Raw genomic sequence first — 17,262 nt, 5'->3', positions numbered from 1 at the left:
GCTTCCTGTCTGCTAACCAATTCTCCACCCACACCAATACCTTACCCCCAATACCGTGTGCTTTAAGTTTGCACACTAATCTCCTGTGTGGGACCTTGTCAAAAGCCTTTTGAAAATCCAAATATACCACATCCACTGGTTCTCCCCTATCCACTCTACTAGTTACATCCTCAAAAAATTCTATGAGATTCGTCAGACATGATTTTCCTTTCACAAATCCATGCTGACTTTGTCCGATCATTTCTCCGCTTTCCAAATGTGCTGTTATCACATCCTTGATAACTGACTCCAGCAGTTTCCCCACCACCGACGTTAGGCTAACTGGTCTATAATTCCCCGGTTTCTCTCTCCCTCCTTTTTTAAAAATTGGGGTTACATTAACCACCCTCCAATCCTCAGGAACTAGTCCAGAATCTAACGAGTTTTGAAAAATTATCACTCATGCATCCACTATTTCTTGGGCTACTTCCTTAAGCACTCTAGGATGCAGACCATCTGGCCCTGGGGATTTATCTGCCTTCAATCCCTTCAATTTACCTAACACCACTTCCCTACTAACATGTATTTCACTCAGTTCCTCCATCTCACTGGACCCTCTGTCCCTTACTATTTCTGGAAGATTATTTATGTCCTCCTTAGTGAAGACAGAACCAAAATAATTATTCAATTGGTCTGCCATGTCCTTGCTCCCCATAATCAATTCACCTGTTTCTGTCTGCAGGGGACCTACATTTGTCTTTACCAGTCTTTTCCTCTTTACATATCTATAAAAGCTTTTACAGTCCGTTTTTATGTTCTCTGCCAGTTTTCTCTCATAATCTTTTGTCCCCTTCCTAATTAAGCCCTTTGTCCTCCTCTGCTGAACTCTGAATTCCTCCCAGTCCTCAGGTGAGCCACTTTCTCTGGCTAATTGGTATGCTTCTTCTTTGGAATTGATACTATCCCTAATTTCTCTTGTCAGCCATGGGTGCACTACCTTCCTTGGTTTATTCTTTTGCCAAACTGGGATGAACAATTGTTGTAGTTCATCCATGCAACCTATAAATGCTTGCCATTGCATATCCACCGTCAATCCTTTAAGTGTCATTTGCCAAATAGTCATAGAATTGATTATTCATAGACCTATTGACAAGGGTACAGGCCCTTCAACCCATTGAATCTGTGGCAAGCATCAAGCATCCATTTATATCAATCCCACACTAACCCCATTTTTATTCTGTCCACATTCCCAGCAATTCCCTATCTCATCCACCCCCAAGATTTTTGGAACTCACCTACACACTAAAAGTGATTTACAGTGGCCCCTGAACCAACTGATTCACACATCTTTGAGATGTGAGAGAAAGCCGGATCCCCTGGAGAAAACCAACATGGAAAACATGCACACTCCACACAAACAGTACTGGAAGTCAGGATTGAATCTGGGACTGTGAAGCAGCAGACTGAAAATGGCTCTTATTAACTGTTTCTGAGCGATAAGTATTGACCAGAATACCAGTGATAACTCCCCATGCAACACCATGGGATCTTCTATGTACATCCGAGAGAACAGATAGGGCTTGGGTTGATACCTTTTGCAAAACACTTGCAGCTCCCTCAAAATTACACCTTGACCATCGCATTTGAGTCTTCAGAGCAAAACCTGAACTCTCAACCTGCTGACTTTAAGGTTCTGCTAATTCAGTGATAACTGGCAACTGTAAACAACAGGGCTCAATGGACAAATAACTAATTTATGTGTTCCTCTTTTGAAAGCAGTTACACTTAGGGTTTTTGACCAACTTTCTGCACAAGGAGTGTAAACAAAACATATTGCATGCTGAGATTTTAACAATATATATGTTTGCAAATTGTTTTAAATAAATAGCATATAAATATGAGATGATTAATATGTGAATTGGAAGCTGCGTTCCCCAAAGCTTGAGAGGCAGGACTTGAATGTAATATTCTAGATGCATTCCCACCTGTGCTCTACATAAACAGAACAATATATCCTTGCTCTTCTTATACTCAAATCCTCTTGCAATACAACCAATACACAAATTGGGTACTGAATATCTAAATTAACCCTCAGTGATTTGTGTACAAAGACATCAACAAAGTTAGAATTGGAATCTGCAGTTACTTCCATACTGTACTAGTTCACAGGAATATTGAACGAGGAAATGGGGGGGGGGTGCAGCTCACACCAATGCACCCTCGGCATTGATTAATAACTTTAAATAGAGGGAATGCAGAGTGGGGACAAAGAATTACTGCGCAGTCGATCAGTATGTATACTGTTTGAGCAATGATTAGCTTCATTAGATGCTCAATGAATGTTTTTAAATTTGTAAGCTAGAAGTCCGGGTTTAGATCCAGGTTGTAAATGTTTAACTGCTATGAAGGAACAATATACCTTTAAATAACCTGCTAACAAAGCACAAAAGTGTTTCAAAATTGCATTGGATTGTATTACAAAAAAAGAAACATTTAGTTTTTAGCTGTCACTTTAATTAACATGTTTCCTTTATAGGAAAAATAAAGGTGAGAATTACAATTTCATGCTGGTTTAACAGTAGGTTTTAGTCTCATGGATCAGAAGCATGGAGTGTGTTACAATCTGTGCACAGGATTCCTATAGTAAAGTGATTTGGGTGAGGAATATTAAAGATACCCACCTGGTATAATAAGGATCCCTGTACTGACCCTGAGGCTTTACCTGTTGGAACAAACACACAGACTGAGCAACATTTCGCCAAGAACAACAACATTAGACACATTTACATTTAAGTTAGTGAGGAAATTCCCATGCCAAATCCTTGCATTTGTTGTTAATTCTGGCCTCCAGTTAGTGTCTTCCACCTACCAATAAAAGATTGACAGTTCAGACCCACAGTAGCCAAAACATTGGTGGAATGTAAAGCTGTACAGTTCCTCCATTTTACTCTATATCCATGAGTGACAAAAGTAAATATTGGTAACTTACATGTTCTATAATTTGGGCTTAACTAAATGGTTGGTAAAAGTGTTAAGTGTTTTTAGCTCCTCAGCATTAAGCACTAGGCTGGCTTGGGTGCACAAACTGGCAATGCTGAATCACAAAGGGTTCATTCTTATTTACCACATTTGTCTTTGGTAACAGTGTGAATCGTTCATTGCTCAGTGTGAATTCTAACCCCTTATATTCTCTGTGTTAATACTTCCCTAATATTTCTTACTTATTGATCAAGAAGTTAGGTTTAAGCTTCTTTGTATTTAACTTCCCATCATGAGTAACCAGATGATTCCAACTGTTGTATTGTTATGGTTTCTGAAATAGCCCCAAATATTTCTCTAGTCACCAAAAACATTAATAACAACTCATTCAGTATAATGGCCTTTTTCTTTAAGCACTAGATTTTCCATTTCTCCATTTTCACCTGGATTCCATGTTCCTTTCATAGTAAACATTAACCACGCAAACACGAGGAATTCTGCAGATGCTGGAAATTCAAGCAACACACATCAAAATTGCTGGTGAACGCAGCAGGCCAGGCAGCATCTCTAGGAAGAGGTAACATGGTTTCACATACCTGACGTTCTGTTGTGGGCAGTTGAAATGCGTCAGTGCTGACAGGTTCCGAGGACCTAGTGATTGCAGGCGCATCTAGCCTGTCATCCAGTTCATTGTCTGTGTACGCCCCTCCCTCTGCATCTGTGTCCTCATAGTCACTGTTGGCTCTGCTGTCCTCACAGCTCAGGTAATCCATGCTCACGCTGTGTGATCGATTCATCAGTTCTATGTCTTCAGTAACTGTTTCTTCAGTCTGAAACACAGGTACAAAAATTAAAAAGTCACATGACCCATTAATCTAATACCTCAAACCCCCCCCCCCATATTCTACAGTCAACTCTCGCAGACTCCACTGCATTCATTAATTTCCTTCCACCATTCAGAGGGTACGTTTCCTATCGTGAACTTCACCACAAGCAATTAATGTGTTAATACTGTTTTGCCGACTTTGTTCCACCCACTCATTTAGGCGTCTTTGTGGGCCGTGAACCATTCCTCTTGTTGTAATTAAAGTCCCTTTTACAGTTCATCATAGAGCACCACAGCACAAAACAGGCTCATCTAGTCCATGCCGATCTGTTATCTGCCTAGTCCCACCGGTCCACAGCCCTCCATACCCCTCTCATCCGAATTGTTCTTCAATGTGGAATTTCAACCCACAAGCACCACTTATGCTGACAGCCCGTTCCACAACCCTTTGAGTGAAAAGATTTCCCCTGTGGTTCCCCTTAACCCATGACCTCTAGTTCCAGTCTCACTCACCATTGATGGTAAAAGCTTACCTGCATTTACCCCATCTATACCCCTCATTATTTTATATATCTCTATCAAATCTACACTCAATTTCCTATGCTATGCGAAATAATGCCCTAACCTATTCAACCTCTCCCTATCACTCAGGTCCTCAAGTGCCGGCAATATCCTTGTAAATGTTCTCTGTACTCTTTCAGTTTTATTGGTATCTTTCCTGTAGGGAGGTGACCTAAACTGCATACAACACTCCAAGTTAAGCCTTACTAATGTCTTATACAATTTCAATCTAACATCCCAACTCCTGTACTCTGCACTTTGATTTAGGAGGACCAATGCGCCAAAAGCTCTCTTTATGAACCTGTCTACTTGTGATGCCAATTTCAATGAAAAATGCATCAGTACTCCCAGATCCCACTGTTCTACTGCACTCTTCAGTGCCCAACTATTCACTGTGCAAGTCCTACCCTGGTTCGTCCTCCCAAAGCTAAAATCCTCACACTTGCCTGCATTAAGTTTTATCCGGCATTTCCAGCCCATTTTTCCAGCTGGTCCAGATCCAGCTGCAAGCTTTGATAGGCTTCCTTCCAGTCCATTACACCCCCAATCTTGATGTCATCCATAAATCTGCCAATCCAGTTTACCACATTATCATCCAGATCATTGATATAAGTGACAAAAAACAATGGACCCAGCACTGATACCTGCGGCATACCAATAGTACAGGCCTTCAGTCAGAGAGGCAGTTATCTACTACCACTCTCTGGCTTCTCTTCTGAAGCCAATGTCGGATCCATTTTACTATCTCATCCTGAATGCCAAGCGACAGAACCTTCTTGACCAGCCTCCCATGTGGGGCCTTGTCAAAAACCTTGCTAAAGTCCACTTAGATGACATCCACTGCCTTGTCATCTTCAACATTCCTCGTAACCTCCTCAAAAAACATTATAAGACTGGTTAGTCATGACCTACCACATACAAAGCCATGTTAACTATCTCTAAGCAGGCCCTGTCTATCTGAATACTTACATGTCTATGTAGTTACTTAAAATACCTTGCAATAACTTACCCACTACTGATATTAGACTCATTGTTATAATTTTTTGGCTTACTTTTAGAGCCTTTCTTAAGCAATGGAACAACATCAGCTATCCTCCAGTCTTCTAGCATGAGCACTGCATTTAATCTATCCCTCGCCATACACACTCCATTGCTCATAATTCCTTATAAGATAGAAGGAAGCTATTCAGCCCCTCAAGACAATGCCAGAGAAATGACATTAGTCTCATTGTTTCCCTGTAATCTATTGTCCCTGATATTCCCATCAGTTCCTCTCACCTCCCTGATTCTCCTGCCGCACTATGGCTACGAAGCATCAATTCACAATGGCCAGTCAACCTATTAACCCTGTTTTCCTTCAACATCTTTGGAATGTAGTAGGAAACTAGAGCACCTGAGGGAATCCCACCCAATCATAGGGAGAATGTGCAAACTTCACTCAGATATCTGAAGAAGGACATGTGGCGATCTCCTCCTCCTCTTTGACTCCAACATAGAGAAGAGTGCTCCCAGCTGAGTCAGGATTATACAGAGGATGGACATCACTACAGATCCCACTACCTTTTCACTGATGTCCACATGTACATACTTTCCGATGACCAAGAGTAGGGAATTGTGCTAATTTTTTCCTTCCCAAGTCCAAAATAATTGTTGCAATTCTGCTTGCTACTCCATCTAAGCTCTACTGAATCAGCTTGGAACTGGGTCTTCCCTCGTGCAGAAGGTCAGAAACACATCAGATGCTTTACTCACAATGGTGTATCTTTATCAACATCTTGTCAATAGCTGGCTTATACTTTTACCTGCTATATCTGAACTTTTAAACTTGAGGTAAAATCATTGCATGTCTCAAAATCAATTACCTTTTCTTCAGGAAACCACACTGGCTGGGTCTGCTGCTCTTTGATTGTTGATTTCAATGCTTCATACCATGCATTAGAACCAGAATTCAGGTTTATTGTACCTGGAACAAAAATCCATGACATTACTACTAGGAAGTAGTAATTACTCGGTACCAAGCAGTTTTAGGTAGAAAGAATCCTGCTTGTATGTAGTGTCCCTGTGCTGTTTGACAGGTAGGAAACTGGTCATTAGAAAATCCTTTCATTATTAATATCAGAATCAGATTTAATATCATCAGCATATGTTGTGAAATGTGTTAACTTAACGGCAGCAGTATAGTGCAATTAATAATAAATATAGAAAAAATAAATGTATTACAGTAAGTATACAGTATCTGTATATTAAATAGTTAAAAGTAGTGTAAAATCAGAAATAATAAAAAATGAGATAGTGTTCATGAGTTCACTGTCCAGTTAGAAATCGGAAGGCAGAGGGGATGAAGTTGTTCCTGAATTGCTGACTGTGTGCCTTCAGGCTTCTGTACCTCCTTCCTGATAGTAATAAGGAAAGGAGGGCATGTCTTGGGATATGTAGAACTATGTGCAAGTTCACAAGATGAAGAAGGGTTTCATCTTATTTGACTTCATCCTTTCAGGAGAATGAGAATAGTTACAGTCCACAACATTGTTTTAAAGGCATGCAGGGTCCTAGTCTTAAACATTCTGTTACTGATCATCCTCCATGCAAGGAAGTGTTTTCTAATATTGGTTCAAAAATTGTTTTAGTGTCCTGACCTGGCATTTTTGGAAGAAATATTCTGGGCTGGCCTTCTCTCTCTAGTTAAATATCTTTTTACATCACTGTAATCTTCTGTTTGTCCTTGAGGCTGACATGCTCCAGTTTATTTCGTTGTTCCTTAAAACTGATCTCTCTAACATTATCTCTGGGGCCTCTACTGTTTCCGGAGTGGCAAGTAGAACAAACTTCCCAAAATAGATGAAGTGAACAACAGGGCTGGAACTAATAATGCCTTTTCACTCTGCAGAGCATGTGTAGGATAGTTGCTTTAATGATTCCAATCCTTGTCTAATTGGTAAAAGGAAGATATTAGTGACATCAGCAGAAATGAAAGTGTTTTCCTGCTCCAGTCTCCCAAAGGTGTTGGTGCTGAGTTCATTTCTCTGGGACAGTAAGAGATCTTTTGTATCTGACTCATATTGAATTTACAGCACTGAAAGAGGTCACCCGACCCGAATGAGCCATGTTTGTGTGAAAGCTCCACTGAGCCTTTGCCCATACTACATCACCTCACTCTTTCAGATTATCCTTCCATCCCTCCCTCCCTCACAAGAAAGGCAATTGGCAATTATGGGAAGAGGATGGGGAGTGGGAATCAATGGATGGTTCTTTCATGGACCTGATATGGATCTGAATGCCCTCCTTCAGTGTTGCAATTATCGATCTTCGAAAAGTGCATTCAACTTAATTTAGTTGCTGCTTAGTGGGTGATGACAGATCATTTTAGTGTAGCATTCTAATATGAACATCAGAATAAATCAACAATTAAGATTCTCCTCTGGCAGGAGGAGAAGATGGCAGCGCACGCAGCTCTCCGGTGAAACGATATCGTATCTGTTAAATAGGGGCCGTGGACAATTCTGATTTGATGGAGACAGACGTGAAAGCACAGAGGAACATCTGGAGAAATTTCTGAAATGCCGGTTCGCTGCCGCTGTAACTGCGCTATCGAGAATCTTCCGGAGAGAAGGCCCCAAAATCCCCGGCTTTGCCTGCTGCTGGCAACCGAGGCTGAGGTCGAAGCGTTTGGATAGAGATGGAGTTCGGTACTCGATGTCGGAGGGCTGATCGGAGGCTCGAAGCTTTCGGACGACTCAGAGTCGGACTGTGGTCGGGCATGGCAGGGAGAGTTTTCTTCCTTCTCACGTCTGCGTGAGATGTGGGACATTCGAGAGACCTTGAACTTTTTTACTGTGCCATGGCCTGTTCTTCATCAAGTTATGGTATTGTTGCACTGTTGTAACTATATGTTATAATTATGTGGTTTTTGTTAGTTTTTCAGTCTTGGTCTGTCCTGTGTTTCAGTGATATCACACCAGAGGGATATTGTATCATTTCTTAGTGCATGCATTACTAAATGACAATAAAAGAGGACTCCGCGTCCTCATAATCTAATCTAATCTAAATTTCCATCACTGAGTAAATTCACTAATCATATTACATACAATGCAGAAAATAAGCTGTAGATTAATTCTAGCCTGATAATTAATTTTATTTTAGATATTGTATTGAAAACATTCCAGGATTTTAGATCTGAGCTAACAAAATGCAATCCTAAAATAATCAGGGTCTGGGTGCCCCTGAAGACTGATCACATTGAAGTATCCCACGTGCTTGAAGCTCCAGACTTTACCTGTGAAGAGATGAGACCAGTACTTCCTCAGTTTTACAGCCTGTGCGTAGAGGCTCTTCGAGCTTTTCCGTGACTGAGGGTACAGGTGCTGCCGCATGGCTTTTACTTCCTGTTTATTGTCTGGATTGAAGAACACCACAATCGGATACCACTTCACATAGTTTAGTCGCTCAATAGCAGAAGGTGTGATGTCAAGTAGCCCATGTTTGTTCTGAAAATTATATTGAAATATTGATTAATTCAGAGAAGTGCTTTCTCCCCCACCTGTGAAGTGTTTCTAAATCAGTGGGACTATAAGTATGATATTGAATCACAGGAAGTTAAAAAAAATACCATGTCTTGGTCAAAGATACAAGTTTAAAGGACCACCCTAGATGTGAGAGAGGGTATTTTAAGAAAAGAATTCCAATGCTTAGCGCCCAAGACAAAGGAAAGCATGACTGCAAATGACAAGCCACTAAAACCAGTAAATCTCTTGAGAATATGTACAATTGAAGTCAGAAGGTTACATACACCTTAGCCAAATATATTTAAACTCAGTTTTTCACAATTCCTGACATTTAATCCTAGAAAACATTCCCTGTCTTAGGTCAGTTAGGATCACTATTTTATTTTAAGAATGTGAAATGTCAGAATAATAGTAGAGAGAATGATTTATTTCAGCTTTTATTTCTTTCATCACTTTCCCAGTGGGTCAGAAGTTTACATACACTTTGTTAGTATTTGGTAGCATTGCCTTTAAATTGTTTAACTTGGGTCAAATGTTTTGGGTAAGCTTCCACAAGCTTCTCACAGTAAGTTGCTGGAATTTTGTTCCATTCCTCCAGGCAGAACTGGTGTAACTGAGTCAGGTTTGTAGGCCTCCTTGCTCGCACACACTTCTTCAGTTCTGCCCACAAATTTTCTATCGGATTGAGGTCAGGGCTTTGTGATGGCCACTCCAGTACCTTGACTTTGTTGCCCTTAAGCAATTTTGCCACAACTTTGGAGATATGCTTGGGGTCATTGTCCATTTGGAAGACCCATTTGCGACCCAGTTTTAACTTCCTGACTGATGTCTTGAGATGTTGCTTCAATATGTCTACATAAATTTCCTTCCTCATGATGCCATCTATTTTGTGAAGTGCACCAGTCCCTCCTGCAGCAAAGCACCCCCGCAACATGATGCTGCCACCCCCATACTTTGTGATTGGGATGGTGTTCTTCGGCTTGCAAGCCTCACCCTTTTTCCTCCAAACATAACAATGGTCATTATGGCCAAACAGTTCAATTTTTGTTTCATCAGACCAGAGGACATTCCTCCAAAAAGTAAGATCTTTGTCCCCATGTGCACTTGCAAACTGTAGTCTGGCTTTTTTATGGTGGTTTTGGAACAGTGGCTTCTTCCTTGCTGAGCAGCCTTTCAGGTTATGTCGATATAGGACTTGTTTTACTGTGGATGTAGATACTTATCTACCTGTTCCCTCCAGCGTCTTCACAAGGTCCTTTGCTGTTGTTCTGGGATTGACTTGCACTTTTTGCGCTAAAGTACGTTCATCTCTAGGAGACAGAATGTATCTCCTTCCTGAGCGGTACGACGGATGCGTGGTCCCATTATGTTTATACTTGCGTACTATTGTTTGTACAGATGAACGTGGTACCTTCAGGTGTTTGGAAATTGCTCCCAAGGATGAACCAGACTTGATGACATTTTCTGACCTCAATCCGATAGAAAATTTGTGGGCAGAACTGAAAAAGCGTGTGCGAGCAAGGAGGCCTACAAACCTGACTCAGTTATACCAGTTCTGTCTGGAGGAATGGAACAAAATTCCAGCAATTTACTGTGAGAAGCTGGTGAAAGGCTACCAAAAACGTTTGACCCAAGTTAAACAACTTAAAGGCAATGCTACCAAATACTAACAAAGTGTATGTAAACTTCTGACCCACTGGGAAAGTGATGAAAGAGATAAAAGCTGAAATAAATCATTCTCTCTACTATTATTCTGACATTTCACATACTTAAAATAAAGTAGTGATCCTAACTGACCTAAGACAGGGAATATTTTCCAGGATTAAATGTCAGGAATTGTGAAAACCTGAGTTTAAATGTATTTGGCTAAGGTGTATGTAAACTTCTGACTTCAACTGTAGATCCAGAGCTTGGACCAGCAACCACAGGCGGGGACAGCAGCATAAGAAGAGATGAACCAGATTATTCTTTGTTACAAACCAATAGTTCCATAGTTATAATTGGTGAAAACAGCATGCTTTTACAAATTTAATTAATTAACTGAATTCATTAATCCAGCTATCCAGCTGCCCTGGTGGGATTTGAACTTATGTCACCAGATTCTCCAGGCATTTGGATTACTGTTCCTGCAAAATATTCACTTTATTATTCCTAACGACGATAGCTGCTCTTCGGTTTTCTCCACCCCCCCCCCCCCACAATAGCTCATGACTCTTTATCTGCACTTCACCATAGGGAATGGGGTGAAGTGTACCCTACACTTACACAAAATGATGTCCATATTTTTATATATAAGAAATTCAACACCATGTTTCATTTTGCTCCTTCTAAACCTGGGGTATAGAGGACTCTACACAATATTTCAACTGTAGTCCAGAAAAGGATCAAACAACTCAGGCTACAGTCAAACTTGAGACTTCTCTGGTCCACAATGTTTACCTCATCTAGGTTGACCATTATTAGGTTTCTGGACAAGACCCATGCAAAACTGATGACCTTAGTTACCTTTTGAGAGATAAGTCGCACAGTTTCAAGTTTGATGATGGACGACGATCCCTCTTCAGAATCCCTTGGCACCGTTTCTAAAACGGACATAGTATAGGATCAGTGATTTAGAATGACCCAGAATATAGCAAATGACACATAGTATAGACAGATGCAATGTGATGCATTTAGGCAAAGTGAAAACAGCATATACTGGGAGCAATAAAACAGAGAGGAAAGGATCTAGGTGTTTTTATACATTGATCACAATTAATGCAGGGAAGTTGGAGCCAAAGTATTAAAATAAGCATTCTATTTAAGTCACAGGACACATTTCTGTCCGTGTCCACATCAGAATTCTACGTCTGGTTTAAATTACTTCACATGGTGGGTGAAATGTGGCCTTAGTAAAGGTTCATAGGGGAGGCTAAAATTGATTCACAATTTAAAAATACTAATTAGCTTAGGCATGTTTGAAGAGGAGTGTAGACTTTGATTGATCTGTAGCAGTTTAGCAAACTGCGAAAGGGCTGATGGTGTGAAATTGGTGGATTTTTTTCAGATTTCAGGAATTAAGGGCAGTTGGAGATCATGCATTTAAAATTTGCAGGGATAAGACAGGATGAGCAATTGTGGTGAACAGTTCCTTTGGAGATCGTTGCTGGACTATGCTCACTCTAAAGGTCAAACAAAGTGTGTTAAGTGCTTTCTTAGAGACTGGACTTTTGCATTGGTGCACTCAAATGTAGTTTTAAAGATAAAACTGTCGCAACTACTTAAATCAAAAAGTTGACTATCACTTTGCTGCTTGACCTGCTGACTTCCTGCAGCAGCTTGAGTTGTTTCGCTCTAGTCTCCAGCATCCGCACTCTCTTGTGTCTCCATTGATTTCAAAGATGCTCTGAGGGTCAGATGCAGGCATACCAGACCATCTGCTCGGTCAATGCCCTTGAACCCCGCACCAGAGTGTAGTGACTTACTAAGTAAAGGTTCAGATGCAGTTCACATTCAGTACTCAGACTTTACGCCAGGAATGCCTGGCAGAGAGAGAATGATCCCATTCATTTAAATGGAATCAATAAATGTATGAAACAGGATGTCTAATTATGTACTTATCTTATTTTACAGCTTTTACTTTTCTTAGGGTTTTGAATTGCTTTTAATTGTGAATATTTTAATTTCAATTAAAATATTCAAATCCATTTGAATAGTTTTTAAATGTCTTTAACTGGACACTTAAAAGTTGTAAAACAGGTTTTTGGACAGATAACCTGGCTCCTGATGCATAGATCTGGGTGGGAGGGTCTAGATGCAGCAAACCTACTCAGAGCCAAGGTTCAGAATGTTTCTCTCAGCAAAACTAAATATCAATGTACAACCTGCAGCCAATGCTCTCCTTAGTTCAGAAATTTTCTCACAATGGGTCCTGTCTGCAACTGTCTAAAATGTTGGGAAATGTTGCATGACCTACAAGGGATTAATAACAACTTCTGTTTTTATTTCTGATTTCTTAAGTTTAAAAAAAAATCTTCATTTGCTCATGCTTTTTCTGACTTTTTCTATATTGTCTGAGCAGAGTGAATAAAGAGGGAGAGGCCTTGGGCAGCAGCTTGTCTAGGGAATGTATTTTAGGTGTAATCCTGATCTGTGCACTGATTTCAAAGCACAAATTCCCATTTTAAATAATATGAACTGCTGAAAGATGGAGTCAATCTGTAAGCAACAAATTTAAGATTGCAATTGAGCTGGTGAGCTGCATTCTGGTCAAGTCATCAATGGCTGTAGCAATTAGTGAAACTTGGCTACAGGAGGGGCAGGACTGGCAGCTTAATATTCCAGGGTTCCGATGTTTCAGGTGTGATCGAGGCAGAGGAATGAAAGGTGGGGGAGTAGCATTGCTTGTTAGGGAAAATATTACAGCAGTGCTCGGGCAGGACAGATTAGAGGGCTTGTCTACTGAGTCCTTGTGGGTGGAGCTGAGAAACAGGAAAGGTATGGCCACATTAGTGGGATTGTATTACAGACCACCCAATAGTCAAAGAGAATTGGAAGTGCAAATCTGCAGAGAGATAGCAGGCAACTGCAGGAAACATAAAGTTGTGGTGGTAGGGGATTTTAATTTTCCATATATTGATTGGGTCTCCCATACTGTTAGGGGTCTAGATGGTTTAGAGTTTGTAAAATGTGTTCAAGAAAGTTTTCTAAATCAATATATAGAGGGACCAACTAGTGGGGATGCAATATTGGATCTCCTGTTAGGAAACGAGTTAGGACAAGTGACAGAAGTCTGTGCAGGGGAGCACTTTGGTTCCAGTGATCATAACACCATTAGTTTCAACTTGATCATGGACAATGATAGATCTGTTCCTAGGGTTGAGATTCTTAACTGGAAGAAGGCCAAATTTGAAGAAATGAGAAAGGATCTAAAAAGCGTGGATTGGGACAGGTTGTTCCCTGGCATGGATGTGATTGGTAGGTGGGAAGCCTTCAAAGCAGAAATTTTGAGAGTGCAGAATTTGTATGTTCCTGTCAGGATTAAAGGCAAGGTGAATAGGAATAAGGAACCTTGGTTCTCAAGGGATATTGCAACTCTGATAAAGAAGAAGAGGGAGTTGTATGATGTGTTTAGGAAGCAGGGAGTAAATAAGGTGCTTGAGGAGTATAAGAAGTGCAAGAAAATACTTAAGAAAGAAATCAGGAGGGCTAAAAGAAGACATGAGGTTGCCTTGGCAGTCAAAGTGAAGGATAATCCAAAGAGCTTTTACAGGTATATTAAGAGCAAAAGGATTGTAAGGGTTAAAATTAGCCCTCTTGAAGATCAGAGTGGTCGGCTATGTGCGGAACCAAAGGAAATGGGGGAGATCTTAAATAGGTTTTTTGCGTCTGTATTTACTAAGGAAACTGGCATGAAGTCTATGGAATTAAGGGAAACAAGTAGTGAGATCATGGAAACTGTATAGATCGAAAAGGAGGAGGTCCTTGCTGTCTTGAGGAAAATTAAAGTGGATAAATCCCCGGGACCTGACAGGGTGTTCCCTCGGACCTTGAAGGAGACTAGTGTTGAAATTGCGGGGGCCCTGGCAGAAATATTTAAAATGTCGCTGTCTACAGGTGAGGTGCTGGAAGATTGGAGAGTGGCTCATGTTGTTCCGTTGTTTAAAAAAGGATCGAAAAGTAATCTGGGAAATTATAGGCCAGTAAGTTTAATGTCGGTAGTAGGTAAGTTATTGGAGGGAGTACTAAGAGACAGAATCTACAAGCATTTGAATAGACTGGGACTTATTAGGGAGAGTCAACATGGCTTTGTGCGTGGTAGGTCATGTTTGACCAATCTATTGGAGTTTTTCGAGGAGGTTACCAGGAAAGTGGATGAAGGGAAGGCAGTGGATATTGTCAACATGGACTTCAGTAAGGCCTTAGACAAGGTCCCGCATGGGAAGTTAGTTAGGAAAATTCAGTCGCTAGGTATACGTGGAGAGGTGGTAAATTGGATTAGACATTGGCTCGATGGAAGAAGCCAGAGAGTGGTGGTAGAGAATTGCTTCTCTGAGTGGAGGACTGTGACTAGTGGTGTGCCACAGGGATCAGTGCTGGGTCCATTGTTATTTGTCATCTATATCAATGATCTGGATGATAATGTGGTAAATTGGATCAGCAAGTTTGCTGATGATACAAAGATTGGAGGTGTAGTAGACAGTGAGGAAGGTTTTCAGAGCCTGCAGAGGGACCTGGACCAGCTGGAAAAATGGGCTAAAAAATGGCAGATGGAGTTTAATACTGACAAGTGTGAGGTATTGCACGTTGGAAGGACAAACCAACGTAGAACATACAGGGTTAATGGTAAGGCACTGAGGAGTGCAGTGGAACAGAGGGATCTGGGAATACAGATACAAAATTCCCTAAAAGTGTCGTCACAGGTAGATAGGGTCGTAAAGAGAGCTTTTGGTACATTGGCCTTTATTAATCAAAGTATTGAGTATAAGAGCTGGAATGTTATGATGAGGTTGTATAAGGCATTGGTGAGGCCGAATCTGGAGTATTGTGTTCAGTTTTGGTCACCAAATTACAGGAAGGATATAAATAAGGTTGAAAGAGTGCAGAGAATGTTTACAAGGATGTTGCCGGGACTTGAGAAACTCAGTTACAGAGGAAGGTTGAATAGGTTGGGACTTTATTTCCTGGAGCGTAGAAGAATGAGGGGAGATTTGATAGAGGTATATAAAATTATGATGGGTATAGATAGAGTGAATGCAAGCAGGCTTTTTCCACTGAGGCAAGGGGAGAAAAAAACCAGAGGACATGGGTTTAGGGTGAGGGGGGAAAAGTTTAAAGGGAACATTAGGGAGGGCTTCTTTACACAGAGAGTGGTGGGAGTATGGAATGAGCTGCCAGACGAGGTGGTAAATGCGGGTTCTTTTTTAACATTTAAGAATAAATTGGACAGATACATGGATGGGAGGTGTATGGAGGGATATGGTCCGTGTGCAGGTCAGTGGGACTAGGCAGAAAATGGTTCGGCACAGCCGAGAAGGGGCAAAAGGCCTGTTTCTGTGCTGTAGTTTCTATGGTTTCTATGGCTTCACATCTAGGATGGGAGACTAAAGTCACGATGTAATGAGTACTCACGGGCAAGCTCAAACTGGTCAGGCAGGTTGTTGGCCAGCCTATTAGTAGCAATGTCTGAAATTGGTCCAAGAATCACAACAGGCCTTTTATAACTGGCTGTAACACAAAATAAAAAGAATGCAGAACGAATAAATATTATAATTTCTGGACAAAATAAAAGCAAATATGTATTTTATTGAGTGATGTAACCAAGAGATCTGAAGGTCGTGAGTTCAAGCCCCAGCCGAGGCAGCGTGTTGTGTCCTTGAGCAAGGCACTTAATCACACATTGCTCCGCGACGACACTGGTGCCAAGCTGTATCGGCCTTTGTCCTTCCCTTGGATAACATTGGTGTCATGGAGAGGGAAGACTTGCAGCATAGGCCACTGCCAATCTTCCTTCCAACTTGCCCAGGCCTGCGCCCTGGAGAGTGAAGACTTCCCAGGCACAGATCCATGGTCTCGCAAGACTAACAGATGCCTTTACCGTAACCAAGCGTAAGGGTTCCAGTGAGCTGTTTCATCCTCCCTTCGTTCTACATAGCTCCCTGTGCAGTTGTCATAGAAAGTACACTTCAGCTGCCTCCAGAGACATAGCAACCCCAGGTCCAACAAGTCAGTTGTAAACACACTGGTCATGTTTCAGAGCTTTAAGACGGGAGAAAACCACCACTGTGGTTTATTGACGTGAGCATACCCCAGTATCAGGACTTTGACGTGATCTCCCAGTTGACATTGAGACAAAACACAAATACTCATTTAGCGAACCAAAAATAGCTGAAATCCAATTTGTACTTTGAAGTGTGAGCTTATCCACCTGCAGCACCGTGACAAACTGGAACCTGGGAACATAAAGTTCAATGTGCTTCAGTTGAAACATTAGACTGATGCAAAGGCTCAGACTGCAGTTTAAAATCCAATATGTCATGGTCTGGATCGGGGTCCTTTTAAATTTTCTGTGTTTATGTTACGATCCGGACCGTTGACTCCCTGTTTCCCTTTGGTTCCCTGTTTTCCCGTGTCCCTCAGCCTTGGTGATTAGAGGCAATTTACTCCCAGCTGAACCGGTAGTGTACAGTCTCCAGCCTTCAGCCGTTTGGTGCGGGAGCATCTGCAAAGTCACCAAGGTATGGTGTGCCAATGTCATCTGGCCAGAGCAAGCCTAGTCTCCGCCCGAAGTGAATGCCGGTAATTCGCCTTTCCTCACCGGAGCAACCCTGTCAAATTACCTCGCCAAAGCGAGCCTGCAAAGTTTCCTCACTGAGGTGGGTCCGTCAGTTAACCCGCTGGAGGGAATCAAGAACCGCCGTCTACTGTTCCCGGGCC

General features: G+C 41.4%; 1 protein-coding gene across 2 annotated transcripts in view; it reads right to left on the bottom strand.

Annotated features, from left to right (window-relative positions):
* Window positions 1–17,262, bottom strand: part of LOC134337524 (tight junction protein ZO-3-like) — a 117,496-nt gene that overhangs the window by 3,525 nt on the left and 96,709 nt on the right. For both annotated transcript variants that reach the window (XM_063032611.1, XM_063032610.1), the window contains exons 15-20: window positions 15,958–16,053; window positions 11,353–11,429; window positions 8,619–8,829; window positions 6,208–6,308; window positions 3,555–3,788; window positions 2,661–2,701 (exon numbers count right to left, since the gene is read on the bottom strand). In XM_063032611.1, coding sequence (XP_062888681.1) covers window positions 2,661–2,701; window positions 3,555–3,788; window positions 6,208–6,308; window positions 8,619–8,829; window positions 11,353–11,429; window positions 15,958–16,053 — 760 coding nt within the window. The remainder of the gene's footprint in view (window positions 1–2,660; window positions 2,702–3,554; window positions 3,789–6,207; window positions 6,309–8,618; window positions 8,830–11,352; window positions 11,430–15,957; window positions 16,054–17,262) is intronic.

Source organism: Mobula hypostoma, chromosome 24 (genome assembly GCF_963921235.1).
Source record: "Mobula hypostoma chromosome 24, sMobHyp1.1, whole genome shotgun sequence".
NCBI lineage: Eukaryota > Metazoa > Chordata > Chondrichthyes > Myliobatiformes > Myliobatidae > Mobula > Mobula hypostoma.
This window is presented reverse-complemented; position numbering and strand designations above follow the sequence as displayed.